The 18374-nt window shown below is 37.3% G+C and overlaps 1 protein-coding gene and 2 pseudogenes across 1 annotated transcript; 1 reads left to right on the plus strand and 2 right to left on the minus strand.

Annotated features, from left to right (window-relative positions):
- Positions 1-886: 886 nt before the first annotated feature.
- LOC119642476 (probable serine/threonine-protein kinase DDB_G0282963) lies at positions 887-1627 on the plus strand. The gene has a single exon (XM_038041629.1). The coding sequence runs from the start codon at positions 887-889 to the stop codon at positions 1625-1627; it is 741 nt and encodes a 246-aa protein (XP_037897557.1).
- Positions 1628-10947: 9320 nt separating this feature from the next.
- LOC119642477 lies at positions 10948-13572 on the minus strand (annotated as a pseudogene).
- Positions 13573-16048: 2476 nt separating this feature from the next.
- On the minus strand, positions 16049-17766 carry LOC119642478 (annotated as a pseudogene).
- Between the last annotated feature and the right edge of the window lie 608 nt (positions 17767-18374).

Genomic DNA, 18374 nt, shown 5'->3' on the forward strand with positions numbered 1-18374 from the left:
CTTCACCCGGCTCGAGGATGACATTTCGCGGCGCACCGAGCGACCGAGAGAGAAATTTCAGGGTTATGTGCTGGCACTGCAAGACCTGGTGCGCCATACCACAACGACAGAAGAAAAAAAATTGGAACGCATCTGTACGAATGCGCAACCCGATTACATGTGGTATATACGGCGCCGAGATTTCATCAATGTAGACGAACCCATGGAACTCGCCAGCGATTTTGAGGCGATTCCAAAGGACAACATGCCGCGTGAAGCTTCCTGTGAAACACACCGAGAATATCAGCCAGTCGCCCAATGGCGCGATTTGCCGAACAAAGCGGCAAGGCTACCGGACTCAATGCCGCAAAAGAAGCGAATAGATTCGACCACGGCATGCCGACAGAGCGGACACCACCAGCTTGCCTGAACCCACAGGGCCAATTACTACCCAGCCAAGTCCACGAAAACATCTTACAACAACCCACAGAAACGAGACCCACGATTTACCAACACAATTCTTTTCTCTTGCGCGGAAAGCTAATAGCGGCAATTCACCTCTCAGCAGGAAAATTTTAGAAACACCACTACATCAGCATCCCGACCTACAAACGATCGTCCGCAGGAAAATCAACGGCGTCATGTCTCTTATTACAACCCACACCTGGTAGAGTCGGGGTCCACAGAAGCCTAGGAGACCGGCCGTTGCAAACAAATCAACCTGGTAACGTTGGGGTTCCTAGCAGCCTACGAAGCCAGTCACGCATGCCCGAAGGACAATCAAGTAGATTTCGAAGGCAACGCCCATTGTAAGGCTGCACGCATCGCCAGGGTCAGATCAACACAATGAGAGCCCCGGAGTGGCCAATGTTGACCCATACCTGCTAACCAACGCTCCGAAATCCCGATGTCGGAAAGCCACAGGTGCACGATTGCTGATACAACCCTCCGGCAACAAAAGGAAAATATCACGCCTGATGACACGATACCCGTCTTGGAACAACAATCAAGTTTGCCTCAACAGCAACCCAGCAAAACAATATCACGGGAGACACCGCAACAACAGCAGCAGGAACAACAACACCAAGCACTAACAGAGATCGGTACCCCAAAATATAACAATCAGGACAATAGCACCACAGCAACTACAATGAATTCAACAACAAGAACAGCAGGAAACATAAAAGGCATTGGTAATGAATGCGAAATTTCTTATGAAGCAGAAGCTAAACAAATTCTTCCGCATTCACCCATACTGAACGGTATGAAGGGAAATATCATCAACAGTAGTAATCAATTGCAACAGCAATCTGCTTTGCATAATCAACCATCGCTGCAAGCGAACGTCAACAACAACATTAACCAATCACAACGACAGCGCCACAACAACTACAAGATTCAACGCAACAAACTCAGCTTAGAAATTCAACATAACAACAAAAGTCACAACAACTACGATAAATTCAACGCCACAATGATCACAGCTACGAACTACGCGCATATCAACTGCAACGAGCGCATCACAACTTCGTCGACATTCTACGAACAACAACAAAACAACAATAAGTCACCCACAGCCAAGGGTCTGTCAACCCATTGCGAGCCCTTGGTGGCCAACGTTGACACACCCCGTACCTCCCTGCATTGATTTTTATTCCATTTTTCATTCCCAGCATTGATTTTTATTCAGTTTTTCACGCTCTACATTCATTTTTATTCAATTTTTCATAATTCTTGTGAATTGAATCGCCTTTAGGGTTCCTATTGGAACAGAGTAAGAGCTTAAAACTGAACTTTTAGATGAGCAACTCTAAGCCCGATTAATCATTATAGTATATAAACAAACTTCTCTTCGTTTTTAATGACATAAACACGCATGGTTTTACGTGGTACTTTGATAAAACTGGTATCTATAATAAATCATTTTATTACATTTATTTAACACCTTTATTTCTTATTTTTTATTTCTTTATTCCCTTTTCATGTTCCTTGTTACACCTTCTTTAATTTCTTGTTACCTTTTTGTTGTATTTAACTCGCATTGTATTGTTTGCTGGTTTTCGAGACAAGGCTTACACAGGCAAATACCGAAATTAAAAAATGTACAGAAAAACGTCAAAAACAGTTTCCCTGGCCAACGGTCTGGCAACGGAACGCCGAAAAGCCGAAGTTACACGAGCGCTGATGGTACCAACGGCCAACGATTCGACTCTCTGATGTCGGAAAGCCGCACCAAAAGATAACAGCACCCTGCTCTGCCGCGGCAACACACTCTGGGCCGACGTCCACAACTGTACCCTGCTCTGCTCACGCAACAGGCTCTGCGCAACCGTGGACAAATAGCACCCTGCTCTGCGCAAGCAACAGGCTCTGCGGCCATCTTTCAGCCCAACACTCACCAGTAGCAACGGAAAACTCGATTGCAGCAGCAAAAACCAGCGCCACACCGAAGCTATCACCCACCGGCCAATATCGGATGGGCGTAACTTCAGTCACTTCTTCCCCTCGAAGAACGGAGGATCTGTGAGGACCCAAAGTCGTCTCTCGTTTTAGCCTCACGAATTCTCCGTCGTTAGTGAGGGGAAGAAGTGCTAGATTAAGGTAGCATAGGAATTGAAAAAGAGTAGATTAAGGTGGCATAGGAATAGAATAAGAGTGGATTAAGATAGCGTAAGAATAGAAATAGAACAGAATAGGGTAGCTTTAGTTTTAGTTAAGTCAGTCTAAGCCAGACACTCGATCAGGGTAGTCAGTCGAAGGTAGACAGTCGAAGAAGGCAAGTCGTGTTCAAGGGTGATGTGAATTTTGTGGGCATAGTTACTGCTACAAACATTATCAAACGATAAAAAAGTCTTCATGTATGATATTAGAATTTATTCCATTTACCCAGAAAATTCTCACTTTGCGTATCAGCAGTCTCAACTTCGTGGAGATTTTTACCTCGACTAGCTATTCGTACTATTTGTTGGCCATCTTTAGGATTTTGGATCATTTCCTTTTATGTTATCATATTTTGCCGACTAAACCCTAAAATGTAACGATAATCAATAAAAAAAAATTTCTTTCTTAGCGCGCGCGGCTTACACCAAACATCCCTGCTATCGGACACATGATTACGAAATTGAACAACAACAAGCATCCTACACCAAAAATGAGACCATGAAGAAGCTTCCTACACAAAGAAATTGAACAAGAACAAGCATCCTTCACCAAGAAATTGAACAAAAATAAGCACCCTACCCCAAGAAATTGAACAAGAACAAGCATTCTACACCAAGAATGAAAACAAGAACTATCATCCTACACGAAGAAAATGAACAAGAACAAACAACCTACACCAAGAATGAAAACAAGAACTAGCATCCTACACCAAGAATGAGAACAAGAACAAGCATCCTTCACCGAGAAATTGAACAAAAATAAGCTGTGAATGTTTACAAATCGACGCATGTTACGTGAATTCGAGGGAAAAATAGCTGTAGACACGAGGTTATTGTATTTTGCAAACGTCGAATCTGTGGGTTACATATAGAATCCAGATTGTTGCCTATGTCGTGTAGAGAAAATTATTACTCGCAGTTCCTTAAGTAAGGAGAAAATACCTTTATTCGCCGGCCGCTTCATATCGCGTAAGTTATTTCAAAATTTCTTCGCGTACGACTTAGGTAAAATCCGTGGAAGTCGTAAGACTAATTAACATCAGCGGCGTACACAAAGAATTTTGAATGGCTCAAGCATGAATCCCCTGAATCAGCCTTAGACAAGATAATGAACCATTTGCCAAAGGCAAGCTAAGATCTGTAAATTAATTAATAAATTTCAATGAATTCAGTTAATTACAGAAGCACCGTGCTGCGATAAAGGCGCAAGTGGAATCAGCTACCTCGGGCTATTCTAATGAGCTTTGTTGCTCATTAAACTTTTTTAAAAATCATTTCAAAAATCTTTTAAATGATAATGAAATGCAACAGAAAGAATTGAATGTGAATGCGGAGGAGTACGAAATATAAACTTTAGATGAAGAACAGGACGTAACGGAAGAAGAAACCTCAGATGAAACTTCAGTTTAGCAAATCTGCGTGCGTGTTGTAGTCGCGTTTGTATTCTGCGCAACAAATTTTTCAATTTTTTTAGTGTATTTCTTAGCCTTTTTGCTTTATTCGTGCCTACTTTTAAAAATTTTCTAAAAGAATAAAGTGTGAATTTAACGTACATGAATTTATTAACCATTTATGTGAAAAACCATTTTTGTTTAGTGTAATCAACAATTGAACACTTAATAAAAGTCGCTCTTTTTACCTGTTAATCTTTGTTTATAGTTTCTTTAGCTTTCGCTCCATATTTACAGTGTGCAGGGAAGTGAGAAATTTGCTTTAATTTGCTGAAAATTTGTGCCGTGGAATTTTTTAATTTTTCTTTTTTCCTTCATAAGGTACTTTTGCTGTTTTCAATGGACATGGATTGCTTATTTACACCATGTCGTGTGAAAAAAGGTTCTGAATCTGAACGATTCATTTCTTGTTGGTTGTGTGATCGTTTTGGACATGCAAAGTGTGCTGGTATTATCGGCCGTTCTGCTGATGCAGTCGTTCACTCTTCTAAAGGTTTACGATCGTCATGTCCTGACTGCAGAAAGCGGGACATTGATTTCTACAAACTCTTAACGGAGACGAGAAATTGTTTCTCACATTTGAGCAAAAATCTCGGCTCCTTGTGGGAGAAATTTGAAATAATCCAGACTAGGTTTGATGAGTGTCGTTATATTGCGCAGTCATCTTCCTCTCTGGCTACCAAAGTTTCAACTCGTAGCGTAGCGTGTGGTTCGTCACCTCTGAGTTCTCCTAAGTCCGTTTCGTCGGTGCAAGTTAGCGATTCCTTAAAGTCTACAAAGAATGTTGGCGTTTCTGCTACTGTTGAATCGGTCGGTAACATAAAAGTTACAAAAAAGCCGGGAACCCCTTCTGGCTTGAGCTATGTTGAAGTGGCAAGGGTATTTCCTCCCATTGATGTCATTCAATCTTCTCAAGCGTCATCGCCTAAAACTAATAATGATAATAGTAAATCGTTCTCTCTTCCGGTCGCCAAACTGGACGCGTCGCACAAGCTGCTTGTGCAAATGTGGTTACCCCTTCTATATTTTCCCCAACTCATAACTCCCCATCCGTGAACCATGCTGCTCCTAGTACAGATGACATATGCTTGAAGGCAGTTCCACGTAGGAAGGCAATATTTGTGTCTAGACTTGCACCAGGCACATCTGTCGATAATATAAAAAATTATATAGCAGCGAAAGCTCCTTCTGTCAATATAAAGCGCGTCAGTATTTTCAAATTGACTCCTTCTCAATCGCGAGAAAATATAGATTAGATGTTAAATAAACCATTGTTGCAGGTTGGATCCTTAATTAAGGAAGTTATCCCTCGGGATCGACCCCGTAATGCTAATGCGGTAGCTCTTTCCCCTTCAAAAAGCTAAACATTTCTTCAGACTCATTTTCTCTCATTTATCAAAATGTTAGTGGCCTAAATTCAAAAATTCGTTCTACCTTTCTAAATTCAGTGAGCACGAAGTTTTCCTTTTTGGTCTTCCCTGAAGCTTAGTTAAAGCCGGATCTACATCCGTCGGAACTTTTCCATAATTCGTTTCAAGTTTTCAGAAACGATCGGTTGTATCGCAATGGTAGTGGTGTTTTAATTGCCATTTCTTCGGCAGTTCCCTCCTATTCATTTGAATTTCCAACTACTCTCGACGTTGAATTTATCGCCATTCGAGTGAAATATCCTAATAAACATTTATATGTGACCTGCTCCTGTATTCCCCCAAATTCGGATATTCCCATATATAAGAAACAGGCAGCACTCATTTGTGAAATGGCCAAGAAATCTAAGCCTACCGATATAGTCATTGTGTTGGCTGACTTCAATTTACCTCAGGTCACTTGGTGTTACAGTGATAGTTCTGGCTGTTTGATTCCTACTTCAACTTCTGGTAGAGCCGTTGTGTTCTTTAATGAATTATTCGATCATAATGTAGTTCAATACAATGGTACCCCTAATTGCAATGGTAGATTGCTTGATCTTTGCTTTGCCAATTTTCCTGAGATTTGCGTTAATCGTTCTCTTCCGTTTAGTTTACCTGAGGATCCATATCATCGAGCATTGGGTATTTTCTTTCATTACAAGCATGTTAGCTCGTTGAACGTCTATAACGTTCCAAATTCAAGTTTTTCATATAAATTTTATGATTTCCATAAAATCAATGTTTCAATGCTAAAATCACATCTTTCTCATATTGCGCTTCAAGCAGTCCCGTCTTCGGAGCAAGTGTCCCCCGTGGTTTAATAAAACAATTAAATATTACAAGAATACCAAAAACAAGCTTTTCAAAGAATTTTCGAAAAGTGGTTCTTCTTTCGACTATATCGCTTACTCAGTGGCAAGGCATAAATTTAATTCCCTCTATCGGCAATACTATTGCAGATACCTTCAGTTTGTTAAATCCTCCTTGTTTGCTAATACTAAATACTTTTTTAAGTTCGTTAATTCCAAAAGAAAAATCTCCATAAATCCCTCGCATGTAGCTCCGAGTCCTCGGATGATTTTGAAACCTCAAATCTCTTTGCGGAATACTTCCGACAGAACATTTCACCTGCCAAATTTTAATTTATCCGCAAACTATCCATATCCGATTTCTCATTTGATTTCAATTCTTAACTTTGTTATATCTGAAAATGACGTTTTTGAAGGATTGAGCTCTCTAAAATATAATTGTTCGCCTGGACCTGATGGAATCCCCTCATATGCACTAACATCTTGTGCTGGCGAGCTATGAGTTGTTATCCCAAAGATTTTTAACAAGTCCTTGAATTTAGGTGCTTTCCCTTTTTGTTGGAAGACTTGTTTCCTTATTCCTATTCACAATAGTGGTAGTAGGCAACTTGTAGAGAACTACAGAGCCATTGTCAAGTTGAGTGTCTTGGTTAAACTGTTCGAGCGAATTGTGGCTCAGCATATAGCCTTTTCCATAAAATCGTATATTTCTCCTCTCCAACATGGTTCTCGAAAGGGAAGATCTACAGTCACCAATCTGTTAGAGTTTACTTCTCATGTTTTCAAGGCTATTTCTAGTGGCTCTCGCACTGATGTCGTATACACTGACTTTAGCAAAGCGTTTGATTTGGTTAACCATAGACTACTTATCTTTAAACCCCAAGGCTGTGGCTTATCTTTCTTCTTAGTGGAATGGTTACGCTCTTATCTGCATGGTAGATCATTCAGGGATTTGTTTAACTTCATTACCTCGGAAGAAATGTGACGTCTGGCGTACCTCAAGGCAGCCACTTAGGACCCATTTTATTTAATTTATACATCAATGATTTGCCCTCCGTGATTAAATTCAGCGAGATCTTAATGTATGCTGATGATGTGAAACTGTTTTCTACCCTTACCGTAGAACCACAATCACATCATCTTCAAAATGATTTGAATAATTTGGTTGCATGGTGCTCTTCGAATGTTCTGAAACTAAATCGAAATAAATGCAAGAAGCTTTCTTTCTCAAGAAGGGAGTCGTTCATTACTCAGTATTTCATTGATTCGCACAAGTTGAAAGACGACGATTCATTCATTCATTTTATAAAGAAGTGGTCCAAAGAGCTTGATGATCCTTACATTACTAGAAGGCTGTACATGTTTTTGGTTAGACCTATACTTGAGTATGCCTCTGTTGTGTGGTCTCCTTCATATAGTTGCTACGTAGATTCGATTGAATCTGTTCAAAAGCAATTCTTGCTTTTTTCCCTTAGCAATTTGTGTTGGGATCCGATTGCCGCTCTTCCCCCCTATGAAAATAGGTTGCTTCTGTTATCCTTACCGTCACTGGAGAAACGTAGATTTTTTCTTGCGGTTTCCTTCGTAATCAAATTAATAAATGGTACAATTGACTCACCCGCATTACTTCGTGAGATAGGCTTTAATGTCCCTAACCGCTTCTCTAGGCACTTTATCTTGATAAAGCTTAGTCAATTGAAATATAATTACGAACTGTCTAACCCGCTCAGAGTTGTTTGCAAGAACCTAAATGACGTCTGTCACTTATTCTCATTAACGGAATCTCTAAAGTCCATTAAAGCAACATTGCTTAATACGCGCGATTTACCTACGTCGTACTTGAACTAACTTTTAACCTTAAAAAGTCATTATGAGTCGAAAATTTCTTGTTGTTAACTATTATCGGTTGCCAAGCCTATGCATGTTTGCGATGGCTTAGGGGTTCACTTGCAATTTGCTCCTGTACCAGTTGTGGGTGTGGCTCTATGCTAGTTGTGTACATGCTTTTTTTCTTTTTTTTTTTTCCTTCTTATTTGTTTTATTGCACTTATACTAAGTTTTAACATTAATTAATTTAAGATTTACTTTAAGTGTCAATTGAACTCGACTGCCCAGTGGTTTTAGTTGAGTTTTTTGTATAAGTGGAATAAATAAAAATAAAAAAAACAAAGAAATGAAATTGACAATTTAGAAAGTAAAGAAGATGGACAACACTCTTCAAATGCTGATGACGATTCGGTAAACAGTGAATGAAGTGAGGAGGAAGTGGTAGCTGTTGAAGATGACAACGGAGAGAAAGCATTTCCTGACTGGTTTCTTCGGAAATCGCATCTTGGTCATTTCCCACGTTTCATGGTCGATCTGATGTCCCTTCAAAAATATATCAACAACCCGCAAATTGAGCATTTCCATTTTGATGATTGCAATGAAATTGCTCTGCCCATCTTACAGCATATATTTATGCTATTGAATCATGTCGAAGGACATGAGACATATAACAATTCATTTACGTATCTAACGAGAGCTACGGGCATCAGCAATTGATTCCGAGAACTCGATATAAAAAAAACAACATATTCGTTTGATCCTTCGCAACCAAATCCTTCACTGTTCCGCTCCGTATTTGAAAATAGGATGCCTTATTTGAACAGACACATTGTTCTCGGATATAAAACTTTTGCCCACTGACTTAAAACTGTATTTCTTGACTATTGTGTATTGTCTATGGGTTGCATAGATCGTCGCACGTCGACTTCAATCATTTATATGCATTGATAATTTTCTTGGTGCCTTCCCAACTTGTCGAAAAGAGAGTATTTGCACATAAATATTCGGAAGAGAAGCAAAAATTTACATTCATCAAGACAATATATAGACCCACTTTTGCATCAAGTACGCCGAGGAGAGGCCAATGAGAATTTTGAGGCATCCGTTGGCTACTAGGTGACAATTTTTCTGCACTTAATGAAATTATAGAAGCTAAATACGATGGATGTTACTTAAGGCGTTGAATAAACGCTTCATTTTTCTTTTTGCGTTTTCAGAATTTAATACGCAGTGTAGCCTGGAATCGTATTTCTTTAGTAAATGTAGGCCATCAAAAATTATCACTAAATGTTAAAAAAAATATCAATGTGCTAGTGCGAACTCGTCGTAAGATTGGCTTATTAACAATAGCGGTAAGCTGCAAGAGTTTTTAAAATAATATCCGAACTCTCTGTTTACATATGATTAGGAGAAGTCGCAATGAGGAGCGTAAAAGTATGGTAAAGTTAATAGCCGGACTAAAATGCTTTTCAAAAATATCACCGGTAAAGCAATAAGTAAATTTCCGCCCGTAAGTTTTTATAATTTATTAACTTGAATTGCAGAAAATACGAGCTCGTTTACGTACTTTAACCAGAGAAGGGGATCCTCCATCTGTAGTGTATTTTATATAAACAGGTGAAGTGGAAGTCAGGAAAAAATTTTATGATCATGTAATATATTAACAAAAAAATTTTAAAAATAGCAAGAAAATTATTTTTTGCCTCATTCTCATTTAGTCGGTAAATGGGTAAATAGAATTCAGATGCTAATCGGTCCTGGCGAGTGTGTGGGCGACGTAGCATTGATTGAAGGTTGTTTAAGAACACAAACACTGACCACCACTGATTAGTTTTTTTCATTTAGAAAAGAATTCATTTTATCATAAATTTTTTCTACGTTTTTTAAAATTATTTTCCTGCTATCGGTAGCTCAATCCAAGTAATTGTTAATTATAAGTTATCCGTCATAATTAATATTCGCTAGAATTAAACAATATATTTATGCATATTATTTCAATCTATATATATATGAAAAATGGTCAAGGAAGAAGTTCGAGCTGAAAACATCTCAGTACCGTGCGCCCTTGAATCAAAACAAGTCTTAACCCAAAGCAAAGTTCATGAAAAGAATAGTCTGTATGTTAAAGACAAGAAAACACGAGGAGCAGACAGAATTAAAAACAGTAACGATGGCACTAATAGATATTATAATTAAATTACGTTCCACCCACTCTTCGCCGGCTTGCACACAACCTTTTTTGTAAATTATTTTTGAAACTTCATAATTCTTCAATGTCATCATGTATAGAAGCGATAAACAAAAAAAAAATTAAAACAAAGTTAAATTCGCTTTTTATAGGAAGCCTCGAATACCCTTCACCTTAAACAAGCATATAAATATAGCAGCGTTTTTGTTAATTGAGCTGGTAGTCATTTTCCCGCCAATGTGAAAAGTATCCATGTCTTTAATACTAAAGTTTATATTACGTTGTACTTATCACATGTGAGAACATTTCGCAATTTTTTTGTTATTGCACTATTTTCATACACTGTTTACGGGCGACTCACCACTAATTGAACATATTTCAAACTTAAACAAAACATAAAAGACGTCACATTTAGACTTCTATTACAATATTTGTTGCCGGACAATTTCCAACTTTTTTGCGACGAGAAAGAATTGAAGTTAAGAACTAAATTAAGTTAATAAATATTTTTTCATTACTCGTTAATGAGAGTAAAAATTATAATAAACCAAAGAAAATAGAATTAAAAGATGGATTTAAAGTTAAGTTTAAAGGAATTTGATAAAAGCTTTAAACTAAAATACTTTAAAATAATAATTTGGCAATAGTCCAGATAATTTTCAATTTAGAGCTTTTCTTAAATTTAGAGACCATAAACTGCATAATTAAGGTAAATATACAAGTAGCCGAAACACCAATTAAATGTGACTCTAGCCAGTTTTCTCCAGCCCGTAAACAACCACGCTCGTATATATGGCGATCCACAGGCTAAAAATTTAGATAAACACATTTTTTTTTTACTAGCACACATATCAAAAAAAAAAAACGCTGAATGAAAGTTTAAGAATACTAGAAATGTTCAAAAATATGACATTTGCGATCGGAACATTTTAACTTGCATATATTACATATACTACCATCCCACATTCCAATCGTAATAATAAAACGCATGTCGATTACATACGTAGCCTTCTTTGCGCATATCATAACCACATTGTTTATTCTTTATCGGTTCCTAAGGACGACGGCGACAACACGAAAATGGAACCCCACACGCTTCACGGCTTCCAATCGCACCGGAAGAACAATTGAAATAGTTGTTGCTGTCCCAATCCTTTGGTCCTTCAATGCCGCAGCACTGCAACCAATCTTCTTGTATCCAGTCAATTAGGTTTTGTTGATCGGGATCTTCTCGATAATGTATGATAAAAGCTCTTAAATCTTCGGTTGCTTGATCCTTAATCTATAACATTTAATAGTGGATTAATTGGAATTAATGAGAGGTTGCATACATATATACCCAGCCTTTATCCTTGAGCACGAAAGCCAAAACACCGAACCCCATTTCAAACAACAGCAAGATTGCTAAGAAAGTTGCGTACTAATGTGCAATTCAAAAAGATGGCATTAAAATAATACGTCCTTGCGGATTAGAACAACTCACCGTGCCCAATAAGCAAGTATTTTCTCGCAGTACGCCCACGCCCCTGTAAACCCAATGGTAAATGTTATTCCCCCTATGCAGATCAGCACAAATGCAACTGACAATACGAACCAACTTTATTGAGACTGATTTAAAGGTAAGTTTGTATTTTCACAAAAACCAATGTTTTAAAGCTTTTCCCTTCTCTCTGTAGCTGCACATATGAATGCGCGCAATTTGGTATCCATGGACACAAATGGATCTTGCGATTCGTTTGTTAAGGTACACTTTCTGCCAAGTAACTCTTTCCAAGGGTGTCTGCCGTAAAGACTGCCGTTTAAAGTAAAACACGTTTCCCCTTTTTACGATGAACAATTCCCAATGTACGCTTAATCAACTGATTTATAAAGTTCGTTAACATTCCCACCTTTGATTCCTTGATGTTTAGAAAATTAACTCAGGATCAACAAGAGAAATAGTCTGATATTGTTTAGTATAGAAGATAAAGACTACTTTGGAATGAATATATTGCCGAGTACTATATAACATTTGCTGATCATTTACCGAATGAAAATGACCAAATTCATATGGAATTATCTCGGCCGGAGTACACAGGTATTTAAGATAACGCCCGGGGACTAATTTCAAACTTTTCATAATATTTCAATCATCACAGCCTCAGAAACCATTCGCGCCTTAGAATATCGCCAGGAAAATAAACAAGCCAAGGACTTTTTGAAAAAATTAAAAAATAAATCCTATTCATGAGAATTAATTAGGAATATCAAAAAGGTTGTACTTGCTTAGAACAATGCTGTTTCTTGTGTTTTTTTTCCTGAAAGTATTTGAATATAATCTAACATACATATGTAAATAAGTGCACAAAAATTACGGTAGTTTAATATCACGAAAAGTTAATAAAAGCATATAAGAAAATTATTGTCGCAACTACAGTCCGCGCTGCCTTTCATCCCTCCACTTATTTTAACCTCTCCAGCGATTTTGCATTATATTTTTTTGCACTGTTTTGTATTTATTCTATTGGCTTTGCGAACACGATTCTGCCCTTCTTTGTCAAAATAAAACACATTTGATTATTTAGACAATGAAAAAGTTATATGTTGAAGGTCTTTCGGACAATTTGCGGATTCTTTCGATTTTAAAGGATCCTCGTCTTTGGAGGCAATTCACAAAAAATGGTATTTGGATACCGTCATAAGAATGCAAGAGCCGTTCCAACAATCTATAGATTTTGTAAAGAAAATCGTGTTAACCGGAAGGCGTAATGTCTACTGATAACAACGGGGATGGTAGGACAAACATTCCTTGAATAAGTTTTGTCATATGAATTGAATATGACTTTTAGGACACTACTCTTGTGTTTCGTGGCAGTGGCATCAGTTAGTACAAACCGTAAGACAGCATGTCTTGTTGACCACCTCAAATGCGGCCCCATGAATATTCATCATTTATCGTCGAACATAATGGTTTGTCCACTCTGCACCATGATCCTTTAGGCTTTCTTCCAATATTTATCGTAAGAACTGAGCAACACTGTTATCTGAGTTAAGCCCGGAAAGTGAAGTTTCCTGCAAAAGGACGTTTTTTAGCAGGATGTTTATTGCTCATTCTATAAAGCTGTAAGAAACTACGTTGTGTGCGCTTTGGTATAATAACTTGTACATTTACGCATAACTGAAAGAGAGTACTTTCAAAAAAGCGAAGATACTACTTCAACTCTATTATTGAAAAAGGACAGTGACATACCCACAAACCCAACATTCCATATTATTCCTCCTAATGTAAAAACTTAAGAAAGTTAAAGATTCACAAGATGAAAAGAAAGATATGAATTCTTATGGCTTGTAACTTTCTTCCGTAAAAAGGAAATCAGATATATTTTTGCTGTTAAGCCCAATAAGAAAACCACGGTGAATAACAAAATCAATCTATACACATTTTTCGCCATCCGCGATATTTTCCATATATTCTTTCTTCTAACTGACTAGAGAGAACGCAAAAATAGATGAATTTTTCGATTGCCACTAAGACCAAGCGCTCTTTTAACGCGGATTTGTTAGGCTGCCAGAGAGATGGAAAAAAGTACTAGATAGCGAAGGAAATTGTTTTCGGTAATGAATTTGTTTCCATTTGTAGTAAGTAAACTTTAGAGCCTGCTGTATTTAAGTTGACTCTAAGCATCTTTCGCTTTTTAAATGAAAAGAAAGCATTGATTTTCGCATCATTAGGTTACCCTAAATATCGTTGCGTTGAAATACCTTAAAGAGTGCAGAGTAGTATATTCACTCAACGCAAAATGCGCATGTCAACGCTTTTTGCATTCATATTGCACAAAACACTTACGCCTACTGATATCTACCAAAATAGAAGGGTAAACTACAAGTTTTTATGATAATTCAAAAGGTGATTGATTAGACAACAGCAGGAAAGGCAACACAATATGAGCAAATGTCTGAGAACTTGTGCACTAGGATGAAACAACTGACTACTATCAACACTGACTGTGTAGCCTTTATTTCCGCTAAAACTACAAGAAAGAAAAGAAAGTCACATTCTTCAGAAAAGATTCATTAGTTGACTCCAAGGAAAGGAATCTTTCTAAATGACAAACACAAACTTGTGCAAACGCGTGCAATTATACAATTATTTACTCTAGGCAACGTTTTACGAATTTCTGTAATTTTAGAATAAAGCAAACTTGGATGAATTATGTTGCATTCCTGCTTTCCGACAGGGTATCGCTTGAGGGCATGATAAAATAAATATTTATAACGACAAGTTTTGATCTCAGATAAGATGGTTAATTACACATACAGATTTCTCATAACTAGCGATTGCTTAATTTGTATAAAACAACAAAATAAATATGTCACGTTTTTCAGGTTTAGAGCTACGAGAGAACTAGCGATACATAAGAAGTAACCATTTAACTATGGCCACAAAAATTCTATAGATCTTACTTTTTGAAAAAGAGTATCCCGTACCTCATCACAGATTGCGGCAATAACACCTAAAAATTTGTAAAAAAAAAGTAAATGCATTAAAAGTTTGAGGATTTTGTTTGGTTCTACTACATATACACCGAAAGAAGCGTACACAATACACATACCAACAGAGGCAATTTCAAGTAACCACTCCCATGAACAAAATGCCATGGCTATCGGCAATTTAAACTAAACGTTACTGTAGGTAGGCTCGTATAACAAACCAACATTATTATTGTTTGTTTTTATAGTTCGTTGCTAACTCATCCGGATCTTTATACAATCTTTTCGTCTAACCTAAATCCTACTAATATGTATTTAGAACTGGAAATTTCGAAACAAATAATAGATTTAAAGACGATCTCAAATGCAAAGGTTGATATGATTCCTAAGGAGTTTTGTACGTTGCCTCCAAGCTGTAAAGATGTACAGATTCATTTATTACATAAAGGCAATACAAGTTTGACGAGTTTAGATTGCTGCAAAGACTTACAAGTATATAAGCATTTCATGGATTTACACTTGGAAGACAACGCGGCTATTGAGGCCGATAGCAATTCTAATACATGCAAAAATATCTTATATAAAACAAATGAATGGTGGGAAGCAGACATTTATATAAGAGGATTCAAAGAACAAGGTTCAAAATGTTTAAATATGTGATCATAAGAAACTCTTTACTAAATTTAAGATGTTGGCTATTTACAATATCCAGAAATATTTCTAGAAATAGATAAACATGAACCGAAATTTTTTACGATTTGTTTTACTGACGCATGTGCCACACTCGTTCTTCTGCTGCTTTTCCTTTTTGCTTTCATTTACCAATTTCGTTAAACGTTCTTCCCCTCTAAAAATGAGCTTTAGAGAAATTATTGGATTTCGTGGACTTACACGCAATTGTTTAAAGTAGAATAAATGTAGACAAGCAAGAAAATTATATTCTTCTTTAATGTGGGCATGGTGCCTTTTCCCATTATATGTATGGAAAATGCGAGAGAATATTCATCGTTGTTGTATTTGTAGTGGTTAAAGAGAAGAAAATTCAATTTAAAAAAGTAAATGGAAACAATTTATACAAAACTTGTGACGATTTTTTATTTACATATATTTAATATTATTTTGTAAAATTTATTTTACGGTTAGTTTTACTACAAGTCCTAAAAAATTAATGGAGTGGACGAACTTGATAACCGATAAGGTGAACTTTTTTGATTGCAACTTTCGAGTAAGAAAAAACATGAGCTAATTACCAAAATTACAAAGTGGTCTTGCCTGCAAAGCGGAGGAAGAATAAGCGTAACTTAAGCAAAAAATAAATTTTCATCAAAAGTAGAACATACCCATTTGGAAACGAATGGTAGGGCCGTCCCCACCGTTACTATAGGCCAGAACACGCATATTGTAACCTTGTTTAGTATTGTAGTAAAATATGCTTCCAATTTTTTACCTATTGCTACAATTGTGTCTTTGGCCGTGATCACGTTTTGATCACTTTCCCAGACCCGCACTTTATACCCTTCAATGGGCTCTTCGTCCTGAGCTAGTGAAACATAACGCCAAACAACTCGCACAGTTGAAGGGTTAATGCCGTAAATATGAACAGACGAAGGAGGCTTTTGTGGAGCTTTACGGTACGTGCGCTCTATAATTAAAGATTTCCTTTACATTACGGACATATGTCTATTAATTAGCTTTATAATTATCGTTACCTTCGGCTCGTTCGCTTTCTGGTCCCTCTCCAGCCGCGTTATATGCCATCACTTTGACAAAATAATAGGTATCAGGTTTTAAACCTACAATTAAACCCCAATTACGTGTAGTCCTTGATAAGTAATACACCGCATCTTCTTCTCCCTGCGCAGTTTTCCAATAGTTTATCTAGATGATATCCGTATCGTTAGTTCAATTTATAATTCTGGATATAAATATTACTTACGCGATGACCTATAAGTTTCCTCTTATATTTTCGCGTGTTAACTCGATCGGCTCCCAAGTAACATTGAAAGCGGTCGAGTTGAAAGCGGAGGTTTCGGTTTTTGAGGAGCTACTAGAGGCATGTTTTCGGCTGAGTATAGAACTACTACTTCACTTTCTGGTCCTTTGCCCACCTTGTTTAAAGCTTGAACTTTAACCTCGTATTCAGTGTAGTAATTATTAAGCGGTATGTTTGCCACAGCCATTCCTATATTGTCTTGACGCTTAATAATTTCTGAAGCCCATTCCAATTTGCCTTTCAGACGCCAAACAGCCTTTGTAGTATATTCCATGGCTGTGCTGTTCTTGAGGTAGTAAAGGATCCCAGGTAATGGTCAGATCGCCAATCTTACCGCTCCCTCCACCCTCATTTTTAGAAGCAATATAGGGCCTGCCATTAAAAAATTGGTAAAGCAATGGTTTACTCTTGATAATAAATCCTACCTGTCTTCGTGTGTGCTATATATAGGAAATGGGGTAGAAGGCGTGCCTATACCCAAATCGTTAACTGCGGCAATACTAAATTCATAGGATGACCACGGAGTTAAATTTGAAATTTGGGCTTGCTGTCTACTTGTGTAACGGCAAGCACATGAAATTGACACATTTACCCATGTACGATTCCAATTAGTGCGGCCTAATATATTATAATAACGTATAGGCCGTCTGTTATTCGCACCATCCATCCATTCTATAAGGGCTTTCGTTTTTCCAATATCTACTACTTGCCATCTAGCATCGTTACATTGTGTACAGTTAAACGATTATAATCGATGATCTTAAATATAAAACGCGTTTAGTGATTGTTTGTAACGTATATCTATGGGAATGAGTGTTCACCTACAATTTTCTATAAACCGTCCTGGTTGTTTTGCAGAATCTCACCGTCATGTTTCCATACATACGCAACTTCTAAAAGTTCATCATAAGTAGCATCGCATTGAAGGTAAATCAACTCATGGACTTGTGTAGTGGCGGTGGCGTCTGCACAAAAAGCATTTCCTCTGCAGTTTATAGTTATAGGAGAAGAAATAAATAGGAAAAGTCTTTCAGCTTCTGCGCAATAGCAGTTTACTGCCAGCTTCATTTTTGTGGCCAAGAGACAAACAAAGATCACATAGATGGGCAGACAGCTAGCCGGACGTACATAAATCGATTTATAATTAGATGCTGATCAGGAATGTATACACTCTCAAGTTTCCCTCTTGCATACGCATCATTCTATGGTGTTGGACGGAAAAATTACAAATGAGCCTTTCTCCTCGCCTCTCCGTCTGTCCGTTTGTACTTTTGTCTGTCTGCCAGCCCGTCCGTCCAATGTCTGCCCATATAAATTTGTGTTCAAGATCTAGGTCGCAATGGTAAAACTCTACGACCGATTTTGATTTATCTATTAATTCATTGATATTTCGCCAGCGTATATATAAGTTCCTGAACAGATGTCGGTACTCTTGAGAAATTAGAATCCTAAAAAAAAAAAAATTAAAATAAGTACAAATTTTTTCATTTCCACATTTTGTTTCATCTCCCTACCACTGTCAAAAGAAGTATTTAGGATGGCAATGCTTTTCAATTCTGCTATTTTTTTTTTAATAACTATGTGTTTT

Source organism: Glossina fuscipes, unplaced genomic scaffold (assembly GCF_014805625.2).
Source record: "Glossina fuscipes isolate IAEA_lab_2018 unplaced genomic scaffold, Yale_Gfus_2 224, whole genome shotgun sequence".
In the NCBI taxonomy this organism is placed as follows: domain Eukaryota; kingdom Metazoa; phylum Arthropoda; class Insecta; order Diptera; family Glossinidae; genus Glossina; species Glossina fuscipes.

Bases quoted from the DNA above. Each gene is read 5' to 3' on its own strand.
- LOC119642476 (XM_038041629.1), top strand. From the start codon at position 887: ATGTCGGAAAGCCACAGGTGCACGATTGCTGATACAACCCTCCGGCAA.